Here is a 13,807-nt window from a genome sequence, read left to right as displayed (position 1 = left end):
CTTGCCTGAACAAAAACCTCAGAGTGTGTAAAGGAAAAAAAAATCTGCAAAACCACTGGAGAGAAATTATGTAATCTTTTCATTTCGGCATTCAGGGCTCTGAGCATTTTAACCATCACATCCTTATCTAGAATTGCAGAGTGTTCAAAATTCTTTACAGAAGGCCCAATTCCAGAGAGAGAGAGAGAGAGAGAGAGAGACATCAACGCAGCCACCCCAGCATCCCAGTTTTCTTTTAAGAACAAACCAATAAAGGAGATGCCTGCTTCTCCTGTTAAGGTACCTGAAGGTACCCAATATCAAGAGGAAGAAAAGATCCAAGAGAAGCAGCAAATGTGCTGACTGAGGCTGCAATGCTGTCCACACTTTCCTGAGAGTAAGCCCCATAATGGGACTTACTTCTGAGTAGACATGCATAGGATTGAGCTCCAAGGCTGCCATCCTATCCACATTCACCAGGGAGTAATAGCCATTGACTGTAATGGGGTTTACTTCAGAGTAAACATGTAGAGGAGTCAGCTCCGAGGCTACAATCCTATTCACATTTACCTGAGAGTAAGCCCCACTGACTATAATGGGGTTTACTTCTGAGTATAGGATTGGGCTGAGGCTACAATCCTATCCACATTTACCTGGGAGTAACAGCCATTGACTATAATGGGGCTTACTTTTGAGTAGACATGCCTAGGCGTGGGTAGCTCAAAGAGAGGAGAGGGAGGCCATAGCCCAAAGGTGCACAGATGATCCCCGCAAAAGGAAGGGACAGAAGGCGGACTGCAGCAAGGGCAGGGAAAGGGGCAGGGCGACGGCCTGACTTACCCACGAAGAGCCAGATGGAGCCACCAGACACGAGGAGCCAGGTGATCATCCCTGCTGGAGCCGGCTGCAGCATGGGCGGCCTGGAGCGGGGGGAGGGGGGGCTGCAGCAAACTCACTGCAGTGACTGAGGTGGTGGTGGCGGCGGCGGCGGCATCGGCGGGCACTGGCTCCCCGCTCCAGGGCTCGAGCCCGCCCGCCCGCAGCACAGCAGGTTATTTTTAGCCGCTCATCCTCCTGCTGCACCGGGTCCTCTTAAAGGAGGCGACGCATCCCCGCTGCCGGTGCTGAGAGGAGCCCACCAGGCGCACGCGTGGCAGCCGCCGTGCATGCGTACAGAGGCACAGCCCGCTCCCCGAAGCCTCCCTCGCCCGCCGGAAAGGTCCGCCGCGGCGAGGAAGAGTCGCGCGTGGGGAGTGGAATCCGGACCTCGCGCCTCGCCTGCGCTGCCTGCTCAGCAGCCCTGAGCCCCTGCAGCGCACTGGGATGCGGCGCGCCCCCTCTGGGCAGGGTCGGGGCACAGGCCTCTGCGTGTCTACTCAGAAGTCAGTCCCTTTGTGTTCTGCTGGGAAAGCGCCCATAGGATGGCAGCCTTTGTCTTGGCGGCGCCTGTTCCTTTCAGCTCTGGAGCTGCTTGCTTGTCCCTGCGCCTTCGCCACGCAACATGCTCAGTCCTGGATGGATGATTCCCTTTTGAAATGCACGCGCTTTCCGCCTTCAAAGGCTGCTTTGTCCTGTGCTTCCTGCTTGCTTGTACCTTACGTCCTGATTCTGCGGTTCTCAAACTTTGTAGCGCCGGGACCCACTTTTTAGAATGACAATCTGTCAGGACCCGCCAGAAGTGATGTCATTAACCTGGAAGTGATGTCATGGCCAGAAGCAACATCATCAATTTGGCCTTCAAACCTAAGCCACGATCAACCAAAGGTTCCCTTACACAGCACACTTAGGGCCAAATCCAATCCAACTTTCCAGCCCCGGTGTAGCCGTGCCAATGGGGTTTGCGCTGCATCCTGTGGTGGGAGGGTAGTTATGGAGGCCTCTACAAGATGAGGGAACATTTATTGCCATACCTAGGGGCTGCACTGCAGCTGGAAAGTTGGATCGAATTGTGCCCTCAAGCTGCTATTTTTGCATAGCTCAGAATTTTGCATACAATTCATACATTCCAACTTGGAAGACAAGGAAGAACACAGACTTGGATCCTTCTCCAACTACACAGCCTTCACCCCCTTTCCAGCTTCCCACAAGGGCAAAACACTATGCCTCTCTCCCACCGGGACTCCATCCTGCTCAGCAGTTCTGCACCCTGCATTTTCAGCTAGGTGCTACACAACCCACCTGAAATTGGCTTGCAGCCCACCTAGGGGGTTCCATTCCACACAGTTTGAGAAATGCTTCTGTAATCAGAAAATGTGACATTTTAATTTGGGGTATGAAGATTTCCTCATACCACAGGTTAGCATTCCAGCTAACAATTTTCTTTTGCAAACTGGACAAGGGTGCTTGCAAAGTGTTTTTTTTAATGATTCATGAACTTTTCGCAGCCCACCAAAAATTGGCCCACAAACCACTTGCAGGTCTCAACCCACAGTTTGGGAAACACTGTCCTAGTTACTAATGATGTAAACCTGTAACCACTGAGTAACCGCTCAATCCTATCCACACTTTCCTGGGAGTAAGCCCCACTGACTCTAATGGGACTTACTTCTGAGTAGACATGCATTAGGATTGGGCTGTCAGTGCATTGTGTTCATGTGTTGTCTAATGCATTTTGAATCTGTTAGCAATAGCCTATGAAACTCCTTGTTATTAAGTATATATAATAGCTATTGCTATTATGCATATCTAATTGCAGGGGCCCACCCCTGGAGGGACCTGGAGCAGGCTTGTTCCACCCCCAGGGAGGCCTCAGATTGGCTGGAGGGGGAGAGAGAGGGGGTTCCAGCACCCTTGTCCTCCTCCCTAGCAGAGCTGCCAAACCTGGCCTAGAAGCTGTTTACATCACAGCTCACTGCTTCATACTAACTGCCTCTCATCCCTGGCCTCCCTGTTTTATGGAGCAAGCCCCTCCCCCCTTGGCCCCTCCCCTTCCTCCAGGTGGGGCAGAAAAGGCCTTTCCTGGGCCTGCCTTGTTTCCTGCAGTGCTCCTTATTTACCCTACCAGCCCCCTCTGGCTGGTTGGGGTGAGCCAATCTTCTTTGCCCCCTTCAAGGACAGGGAAGCCTCCCCACCCTGGGCATGGGGTGCCTGCTCCTGGGTAAGTCGGGGGTCAGGGTATCTGGGAGGGACCCCCTACACTAATAATAGAGTCCATGGGCCCTGTCCTATCCAACTTTCCAGTACCAGTGTAGCTGCAATGCAGGCCCGAGGTAAGGGAACAAATGTTCCCATACCTTGAGGACGCCTCTGAGACTACCTCCCTAACACAAGAAGCTGTGTATATCTCACTGGCACAGCAGCGCCAGCACTGGAAAATTGGATAGGATTGGACTCCATGTCTATTATTTTGCATTTATTTTTACTGTGGTTTATCGGTATGGTCTATGAACCTTTTGTTTCTGGTTTTCCAAAACACTAATGTTTTCCTTCCAAGGCACTGCTTGATAATCTATCTCCTGTAACTGTATGCAGATGCTGACTTAAGGTCCTAGCTCAAGGCTTGCCCCCTACACCATGATCTAGTAGGGAAATGTGATGCCCTGGTTATTTAGGGACACATCTAACCCTTGCCCCCAGCGACTGCCAGTTTGGAAAGATACAGGGACATCCTCTGCAACTGTGGCATACTTGAGGGGGGCAAGGGAGACAAATGTCCTTGGCACCATGCTTGGACGGGTGGCGTCATATCACCATTCACCACCCACCTGCGGTGCCTCCCCTGTAGAACTCATTCAGTCAGCGTGCTGTTCGGAGGTCTGCCTGAGGAGCCCAGAGGCATTCTGAGGGTCAGGGAAGCAGTGCGCACCCTCCCTGACTCTTTGGCCTTGAAAAGCCCTCAGAGGGCCAAAAAATATCACTTCCCGTCTCCTCTGTGAAACCAGAAGTGATGCTTTTAAGCAATTAGAAGGCCTTCTGGGGCCTGGAGAGGTTTCCCTGGCCTTCAGAATGCCTTCTAAGGGCATTAATAGCATCACTTCCAGTTTCCTCTGTGAAACCGGAAGTGATGTTTTTTGGCCCTCCAAGGGCCAGATAGATAGATCCATCCTGTATGAGGGATGATAATTGGTATGAGATCTTTAATTTTTCAGCTGTTTAGATCAGCTGAAAGATGGGAAGACAAATCTATATTTCTTAAAATATATTCACTTAAAAAGTGAGTTCTAAGATGTTCTTAGAGAGATATTTTTTACAGTGCAAGCCTATGTATGGCTACTTAGAAATGAAGCCTATTGAGTTCAGTGCAGCATACTCCCAGGTAAAGGTGTATAGCAGCGTTTCTCAAACTGTGGGCCGGGACCCACTAGGTTGGTCGCAAGCCAGGTGGGTCCCTAGTCATTTCAATATTTTATTTTTAATACGTATATTAGACTTGATGCTACCATGGCATATGACTGCATTGGGGGAAAAGTTATAGATCTGTACTTTTAACAGGCTACTCTGTATAAGCTTTTAACAATGATAGTCAATGGGACTTACTCCTGGGTAAGTGGGTATGATTGCAGCTTAGGGTTATGAAAAATTTTCCTGCTTGATGATGTCACTTCTGGTCATGACATCACTTCTGGTGGGTCCTGACAGATTCTCAATCTAAAAAGTGGATCCTGGTGCTAAAAGTGTGAGAACCACTCGTGTATAGGATTGCAGCCTAAGACGTATCATAGAAAACAAATTGATGACTTAAGGATGCATTTATGCTCCTAATCAAGGTCAAGGTGGCTCCTAATCAAGGTGGCTCCTAATCAAGGTCAAGGTCTTTCCCAAGGTCAAGATGACCTATGGCTTAGCCTTAGTTGGAAAAGCAAATAACTTGTTAGAAGGATATCCTGTTTTGGCGGAGGATTTTAATGGAGTCTTTCATGACACTTTAGCTGTATCTAATTCTGCAAATCTTTTTTTTCTTTTTAATAAACTGGATGATGGAAGAGAACTCAATAAACATCTGAAGGCAAAAGCACCCTCAAAAAAGAACTATACTTTTTATTCAGACACAAATTTATTTGAGAATTGATTATTTTTCTGTTTCCAGTAGAATGTTGGAAGGGCTGCTGAAAGTAGAAATTGGTGCTGTCCTTTATGCTGGTCATGCCCTTGTAAAGAGGGAATGAACTCTTCAAAGAAGAAATAATTATTTTACAATGTGCAGACTGAATGGTTTATTGTTAAAGAATGACTGTGTTGTTGAAGGTCTTCAAGATCAGATAAAACAATTTTTTGATCCAAGCCTGACTTAGGGAATTGACTTGATAATGGTCTAGAATAACTTCAAAGTTCATATGGGAGGGCTGTATATCTGTAAAGGCACTTATTTAAATATTCAGAGAGAATGGACTAGTAACTTGTCAGAGCATGAAATTAAGCACTGGGAAAACATTCATGAAAGAGATAATTCTAAGATGTCAAAACAAAACTTGACAAGCAAGGGACAAACTGAAGGATGCGTTTAAAGCACCCTAATTGGTATTGTAAGAGCAGAAGATTTTCAAATATGGCAGCAAGCCAGGTGAAAAATTAGCACTTTAGACAGAAGGAAACATTACTACAGGTTGAGCCTACTTATCCGTGGATTTTGTGTCCATGGATCTGGCTCAACACAGGTCCCCTGAACCCACATTGAGCCAGATTTGGCCTGACTTGAAGCCTCCAAAGGTGACCAAAGCTTTACTCAGATGCTTCCTCTGAAGCTTCCACAGGCCTCAGAAGAGCCTCTGAAGGTGACCAGAGCACAGCTCGCCTTTGGAGGCTTTAAGGGATGCCTAATCACAGATTTTTAATCTGTGGCTTTTTGGGTATCCATGGGATGTCCAGGAAGGGATCCCCTGCGGGTACAAAGACCACCTGTAGATATATTCTTCAGATTATGAAGCTGGGGGGGGGGGGGGGGTTATGCAACACAAGTGGAAGACATCGGGGAGGAGTTTGTGAGGTATTATGAGGAATTGCATTCATCTGATAACGCAATGATAGAGGATAAAACTTTTTCCTTAAGGAGTTAAGGCTGCAATCCTATACACACTTTCCTGGGAATAAGACCCATTGAACATAATGGGACTTCTGAGTAGACATGCAAAGGATTGTGCTGTTAATGTTCCTCATTCAAATGTCCATTAGACAGTGGTTCCCAAAGTGTGCGCTGCAACGCTCTGGTACACCACAGAAAGCAGCCAGGGGGACTGTGACATCCTATTGTTCCTTGGCTTAGTGCAGGGGTGTCCAAAGTTTTTGGCAGGAGGGCCACATCATCTCTGACACTGTGTAGGGGAAAAAAGAATTAATTTACATTTAAAATTTGAATAAATTTACATAAGGTTACATAAATGAATATATTAAAGATGAACTTATATGAATGAATGAAGGTCTTGCAATAGCTCAAGGCCTATAAAAGGCCTTGCACAAAGCAAGGCTGGCCTTTCCTTCGCTGCTGCTGCTGCTGCTACATCATAGACGTGAAACATCAAGCAGTGGAGGGAGCCCTCATCCCACAGCTCTCACGAGAGGACAAACAGTTGCATCAGGTCAGTGAGGGCTCCAGCAAGTCTCTGGAGGGCCAGAGGCTCATTGGAGACTGGGGGCTCCTTGAGGGCCGCATTGGGAGTCTTCGAGGGCTGCAAGTGGCCCCAGGGCCGGGGTTTGGGCACCCTGGCTTAGTGCATGTGCGGGCATGGTGGGGAGAGACAGACTGGGTGACAGAGGCCTGAAGCAGCAACTCCATCCTCCATGCAGCTCAATAGTAATCTTGACTTGGCACATGCGGTGGAGAGAATTGGACTTGGTAACAGAGGTGTGAAGTGGCTGACTCGTCCCAGGTGCAGCTCAGCAGGAATTTCAGATGGGACAGAAGGGACCAACCAGGATGTATACAGAAAGGAAAGGAGCCATACTAGACAATCCCTACTAAAATTTAAAATGCTTCTATACACTGAGGTATATCGTGGTGATCAGGACTGACCCCAAATTGACTGCAATCATTGTATTTTACTGGGTGTGTCTCAAATGCTCTGTATCATATAGTGCTTGTGGTTACATAAGTTTTGGGGGAGGAAGGAATAACATATAAAAGTGTTTTTTTTTTTAAAACAAGCAATTTGGAATTTTAAAAGTGGTTGATGTTTTTTAAGTAGTAAGGCACCACTAAGAAGAATTTGTTTGCTTTCCACTAATGTAAGAGACTCCTACCCAGTCCAGGGGCATAGGCGTGAGATTGTGTTAAATCTCCCTGTGTTAAAAAGGGTGTTCAGATTATGAAAACATGTTTTGTAAATTACACTGTATTGTTTCTTAACCCACTTAACAACTGTTACCTCCAAGAAAAGGGGGGATGCAATGGGGAGCCATGGCCGATGGCCAGTCGGTCAAGGGAGTCGCAGGTCAAAAAAGTTTGGGAATCTCTGCTTTAAACCTTTGTAACACAAAAACTTCTATGGTAATCTGGTTTGAACAACAACACTGTTCTCCATCCCTGGAGGCAAAGGGCCTCTTTTCTTTTCCATTCATGACATTAACAACACCTTTGAGTCTCTCTTGTGCTATTTGCAGACATATGAGCATGTTTTTAACGTCGCGCTTGAAAACATAAAAGTTAAACATACATTCTAGTCAGTAAAAGTTTTACATTCACATTACAGATATGTCAGGGGATGGGGGAAGAATTTTTAGTATCTCATGAGCAAATGACCTTGTACTCATTCTGATGATTTGACAAATCTGATTGGAAGATAAACCAATGATCATTGGTTTCAAGGACAAAGAGACTCAGGTGGGCAACATATAGCCAGAGTTTACAGCAACATGTTCCACTTCCTGGCCTGGTTGCTCCACCTTCTTCCAATGACAGACCACTATTTCCTGATTGCAACACCGGTTGCCCATTCCAGTGGTATGCTTCATTAGGCTCTGTTTCAGCAACTTTTGCTGCACTCTAAGGACTCCTTAAAAAAAAAAGTGTTTTGTTGTTTATGAAATAATCTTAGAAAAAATAAAAACAAATTGACAGAGAAAAACCAAAGCAACAACACCAAAATGTCAAGCCCCAGACATCAAGATCAGAAACTTAAGAATTAATATCAATCTGTTTCATTATTCAGAATGAACATATAATAGGTGACAGTTCCTAATTAAATTTAACAACTCTGAAAGAGATGCACATAAGGCATTGGAATGAAACTGTACATTCAGAAATATCACACTCGGCACCCAACCCTATCTAACTTTCTAGCACCGGTGCAGCTGCATCGGCATTGGAAATTTGGATAGGATTGGGCCCTCTGGTAGCTATATATGGTGCTTAAAACTCCCTTTCTCTCCCTCTTTTTCTCTACCTCTCATTGTTAGAAGCTGGGTTGGAACTTTCCCCGAAGGCCGCTTGCTCTTTTCCTCAAATGCACCAAATACACTCGGCAATCACATGCAATCACCATAAGAACAACACTATTTTAGGGTTCTGGAACAGAACCCCCATGGATACGGGGGCATGCCTGTACACAGTAACCTGTTAAAAGTAAAGATCTGTAGCATTTCCCCAAATGCAGTCACATACCATGGGAGCATCAAGTCTAATCTATTAAAAATAAAATACATGTTGAAATGAATGGGGACCCACCTGAAGTTGGCTCACAACCCACCTGGTGGGTCCAGACCTTCAGTTTGAGAAATGCTACTTTAAAGGTAGAGACACATATAAATGAATAACAACCCAATCCTATCCACACTTTCCTGGGAGTAAGCCCCATTGACTTTAATAGGACTTACTTCTGAGTAGACATGCATAGGATTGGGCTCTAATTCCCTCCACCAGTTCTTTGGGTAACACTTTAAAAACTGTTTCAAAGGGAGCACCTGAGCACTCCTGCTGATATCTTTAGTGCTCCTGCAATAGAAGTCCTTAAGCTCTGCTCCCCCCCATTTCCCCTGCTCCCCCTTGGCTATACCCCTCTTGTTAAGGTATCAGACCACTTTGCAGTAGACTGTCTTTACCCATGCTAGGATCTTTGCTGCAAAAGTGCAGGCTTCTAATAGGTTTCCCCCCCATTTGCTTGTCTTTCAAAAACTGGATGACAAAAAAGTAAGTGGTGCCCAGCTGGATACAGTTTGCTGCATTCTTCTTTCTAAGTGTGTCCTTGGCCAGATTATGGAAAACATGCTGGAAGGCATCCCTAGAAACAATATTAGTGGAATGAGTCACTCTATGCAAGTTATTAGCGTGAGATTTGCAGAACTCTGATGAAAATTAATGCATTCTCAGTAGGACTCTGAAGCCCAAAAGAACATACATTTGCGAAAGCAATTTGCTAGCATTGGGAAGCAAGTCAGCTGGTATATTATGTGGCATTTAACATTCCTACCTTGTCTACAGACTGAATTATTTGTCATAGGGCTGCTTTGTTTCTTGCACAATTTCTATATGACGGTCTTTTCACAAAGCATAGAAAAAGGTGCTGTGTAAACTTTACTCTGCACCCCCCAAATGAACACATGAGACATAGGCTTTGGTAGACCAGCCATTTTATTGAAATTAACAATTGCTGCAGGGTAATTGAAACTCAGCCCCAAGTCGTACAGGTGCTAACTTGGGGCAAACAGCTCTAGCTGTCTATCTCTCCCCACATACACATCTAACTGAAAGCCACCTTTAGTTGGAAACAGAGTGAACCGATCATGGCCAGCCCTGAAGGATTAAGGTAGCTGGACAGCTCAGTTCCACAGGTTGAGCCTTGTGAAGCCTTTGCAAATCCCAGCCAGGGGACTCACCAGTCAGCCTCACTGAACCGGACAAGCACTCACAAGCAGTCCTGGCTCAACCCCTGACTTTGCTTACCGCAGAATGGACACTGCAGATGACTACTGCCTACTGAACCCACACAACACTTGCCCAATGTGACCAAAATAAACTAACAACAATCCCAAAAATAGGTGAAAAAACACAACACTGCAAAGCACCAGTCTGGTGTAGGTTAAAAAAAAAACCACTCATCCAATCAGACTGGCAGCAAAAAATTTCCTACTGCTCCCCCATGAAAAGCAGCCAGCTAGTTTCAGTCTGGGTAGGGTAGGCAGGTGGGGGATCATAGATGAGTGCAAACTGCGAGGTAGGGTCACATAACCACCTCACCTCTTCACCCCCACTTGGCTGACCTGGCCAATAGCTCATGAGCTCAGCTATGCCCCAACTGTGGTGGGGGTAAAAGTGTCAGCATTTGAGTTGCGCCAGTGGTCCTCTGTGAATGAGACAAATGGCCATGTGATGTTGCAGACTTGCATAACCTGCAGGGCTGAAATCATGGCTTGCCCTGGATCAGAAAAATCAGAATCTTTATCCGTGGTAAGTGAGACAGAGTTTCCTCTGAACTCTTACCAAATCAGAGGCTTGAAAGGGTCTTAGACTGTTGTGGACAGAACAATAATGACATATTGTCCTCTCCTGCAGTGACCCATGTCTGTTTCCAGCCCTTGAGTAATAAGGGAAAGGGCCTTTGATCCATGGTAGAACACCTGCTTGGCTTGGTTCCAGGTTCAATCCCTGGCATTTCCAGGTAGGGCAGGGAAAAACCCATGACTGAAACTCTTGAGAGCCTCTGCCAGTCAGTGTAGATGAGCATCCAGGGACAGCTTTGGGTCCAGGATGACTCCCATGCTATAAACCTGCTCTTTCAGAGGGAGTGCTACCCCATCCAGAGCAAGTTGTGGGTCTAATACCTGCATAACCACCTTCCGGATCTAGATCTGGCAAGCTAGAGGCCCTTTGCAGGCTCACCTGAAGGGAAAGAGTGAATGGAGCCTTCAGAGCCACTTCTCATATTTTTAAATTTAAGATTATATTCTACAGGTTTAAGCTAAGGACCAAATAGCTCTTGTTCCATTTCAATACAGCTGATACCATTGTTAACCTGGTCGCAAGCACGTTTCCAGCTCTTAAATATTCAAAACTCTTCTTTGATTTTCCATCAGCTACAATCCAAGTACTGTCCAGCTTCCCCCACAGTTTCCTCACTGTGTACGTGTGATGGAGCACAATCAAGAAATGTGCATCCCAAAAACCAAAAGTCCCAGTGAGGGATGAAGGAAGTGAAATTCTGTCTTCTAAAATCCCCCCACCCTGTTTTTCCTCTCAGTACGCTCTGTTTTCTGCCTGGATCTGATAACAAATATAGAGAATATTGTCTGGGTAGAGTTGTGTAGTTAGTTAATAAGGTAATGAATGTGAAACCACAGCACACTCTCCAACCTACATAAATCCTAAATGTTGATGGTGCTCATTGTTAGCGAACATAACTAAACCTTGAGGGTCAGTGCCAGTGTTTATTCCAGCACCAAGGACAGAGGTTCGAGAAGGGGAAAAAGCAGCTCAGCTCTTAAGATATATTTGGTATGCCAAAGACCAGAGAAATCAATCATAAGGCCTGAAAGATTTTTGTGACTCACAGGGGACACTTCCTTAGAGGAACAAATGTTCTCTTCCTTCAAGGAGGCCTCCTGAGGCCAAAAGTCTCCTGTGGGATTCAGTGGGTGCCACACTGGTGCTACTGTATCACCGTGCTGGGGGGGGGGGTTAGATAGGATTGAACCTTTTGATAGAATGATCCCTTTTGATCATTTGCTAAAACTCCATGATGTGATGATATTTGCTGCATGGTTTCACTCCCTTCACTGTCACTTAAGGTCTGAATCACTGAGTCAAGGCCAATATCTGCACCTATCATTATTCATTCCTGTGGCAATATCTCAAATATTCAGGTGCTCAGGACCCAGGAAGAGAGGTTCACTCTCTTGGACTACTTATATTTAGCACAGGCCCAATTTCGCTTGAGCTTCATCTTTAATCTTCCACTGCTAAGCATGAGATTAAAACTGCTCAATATTATTTTCTCTTTGCAATGTCTATAGTGAGCATCAGTCCCTCATATTCAGCAGGCTGGAGTAAAATGAGGGCAGAAACCACTAACTTACAGTGCTCTCTTTTATTTCAAGGCAAGATTCCTCATGCGAATATTAACTTTTTGATACCATATTGGCCAGTCAGGTTCCCTCTGCCACTCTTCACTGCATCGAACAGGGTGAAAAATAAGTAGCCCTCTAAAGCAGATCCTGAATAAATTAAGAGTGGAGATCAAAGCAGGGCAGAACAGCTGTCTAATCCATATAGATTAGTAATTTCATACAGATTCCAGTGCAGTCATTTAAGGCAAAGGAATGCCTGTAATCTTCTATGGCTTAAAGGTCATACTTAGATTTTTACTCCAAATGAGCCCATGCTGAACTAGTGGCCTTGCTTATAATCTTGTTTACACCTCTGAAGTAAAAAATACAGATTTTAAAAAAACATGCACATACATCCATTTACATACCTACATGCAAATCAAAATGACCAGTCAGTTGCTCTTTCACATCAAACTTGTTCTTCAAGTGCAGTCTCTGGCAGGAAACATTGCTAATGTTTGTAAGGAAAGCCTTTCCAGAGAGCAGCAGCATCACTAGGATTTGCATCACCTAGTGCAGCAGGCCAATGCCTCACCCCCATGATGGATCTCCTCCCATGCAGTGGGTGGGGCAATGATCCGGGTGGTGGGTGTGGTGTTGTACCATTGCCCCTCCCTGATGATTTTTGGCTATACCTTTTGATAGAGCATAGATATTTCAACATGGTTTTTTTTTCCATTGCTGCTGTAAATTACGCATCAAATGGTATATAACATAAGAAGAGCCCCGGTGGATTAGGCCAAAGGCCCATCTAGTCCAGGTTCCTGTATCTCACAGTGGCCCACCAAATGCCCCAGGAAGTACAAAAGACAACAGGCACAACCTGCGTCCTGGTGCTCTCCCCTGCATCTGGCAATCAGAGGCAGCCTGCCTCTAAAACCAAGAGCTTGCACATACTACTATGACTTGTAACCTGTAATGAACTTCTCCAGAAATTTGTCCAATCCCCTCTTAAAGGCATCCAGGCAAGATGCCATCACTACTTCTTGTGGCAAAGAGTTCTACAAACTAATTACATGCTGGGTTAAGAAATATTTTCTTCTGTCTGTCCTATCTCTCCCAACACTCAGCTTTCGTGGATGTCCCCTGGTTCTGGTGTTATGCAAGAGGGAAAAGAGCATCTCTCTATCCACTCTGTCCATCCCCTGCATGATTTTGTATGTCTCAATCATCTTCCCCCTCAGGCGCCTCTTTTCTAGGCTGAAGAGGCCCAAACGCCATAGCCTTTCCTCATAAGGAAGGTGCCCCAGCCCAGTGATCATCTTAGTCGCTCTCTTTTGCACCTTTTCCATCTCCACTGTATCCTTTTTGAGATGTGGTGACCAGAACTGGATGCAATACTCCAGGTGTGGCCTAACCATCGATTTGTACGATGGTATTATTCCTACAAATCATGATTTTGGTCACTAGTGGTGTCACACACACCCCCGGGTGTCACTTTACTAACACCTTATTGGCTCCATGCTGTGTCAAAATAACATCTAATTGGCTCTTCGAACAATCAGTCTCACTGGTCTGTTTTGAATTAAGGAAATACAGTTTTTGTAACATAAGACAGTTGCATTTTTGTTTTCTGGTTTTTTGGCCATAACTTTTGATAGAGTGAAGATATTTCATGCCAGTCTTTTTCATTGCATTCTGCTGTAGATTACACATCAAATGGTATGTAACATGACAGTATTATTCCTACAAAGCGCAATTTTAGCTATTTTGGTCACTAGGGTGCATCACCCCCCCCTTGCCCGTCACCCGGTATGGCCTGCACCCCCTGCATCTTCCTAGCAATGCCACTGCCAGTGAGATTGCTCACATACTTATATTAGAGAGTGTGATTTTTCAGCTCAACGGGGATGATCCA

The 13,807-nt window shown here is 45.6% G+C and overlaps 1 protein-coding gene across 1 annotated transcript in view; it reads right to left on the bottom strand.

Annotated features, from left to right (window-relative positions):
- Positions 1 to 892, bottom strand: part of ACSL6 (acyl-CoA synthetase long chain family member 6) — an 89,701-nt gene extending 88,809 nt beyond the window's left edge. The window contains exon 1 of the mRNA XM_066613345.1: positions 820 to 892. Within this exon, the coding sequence (XP_066469442.1) occupies positions 820 to 892 (73 nt within the window). The remainder of the gene's footprint in view (positions 1 to 819) is intronic.
- Between the last annotated feature and the right edge of the window lie 12,915 nt (positions 893 to 13,807).

This window comes from Tiliqua scincoides, chromosome 2 (assembly GCF_035046505.1).
Source record: "Tiliqua scincoides isolate rTilSci1 chromosome 2, rTilSci1.hap2, whole genome shotgun sequence".
NCBI classification, from domain to species: Eukaryota; Metazoa; Chordata; class Lepidosauria; order Squamata; family Scincidae; genus Tiliqua; species Tiliqua scincoides.
The sequence above is the reverse complement of the archived record's forward strand: the minus strand, read 5'-3'. Positions and strand labels throughout refer to the sequence as shown.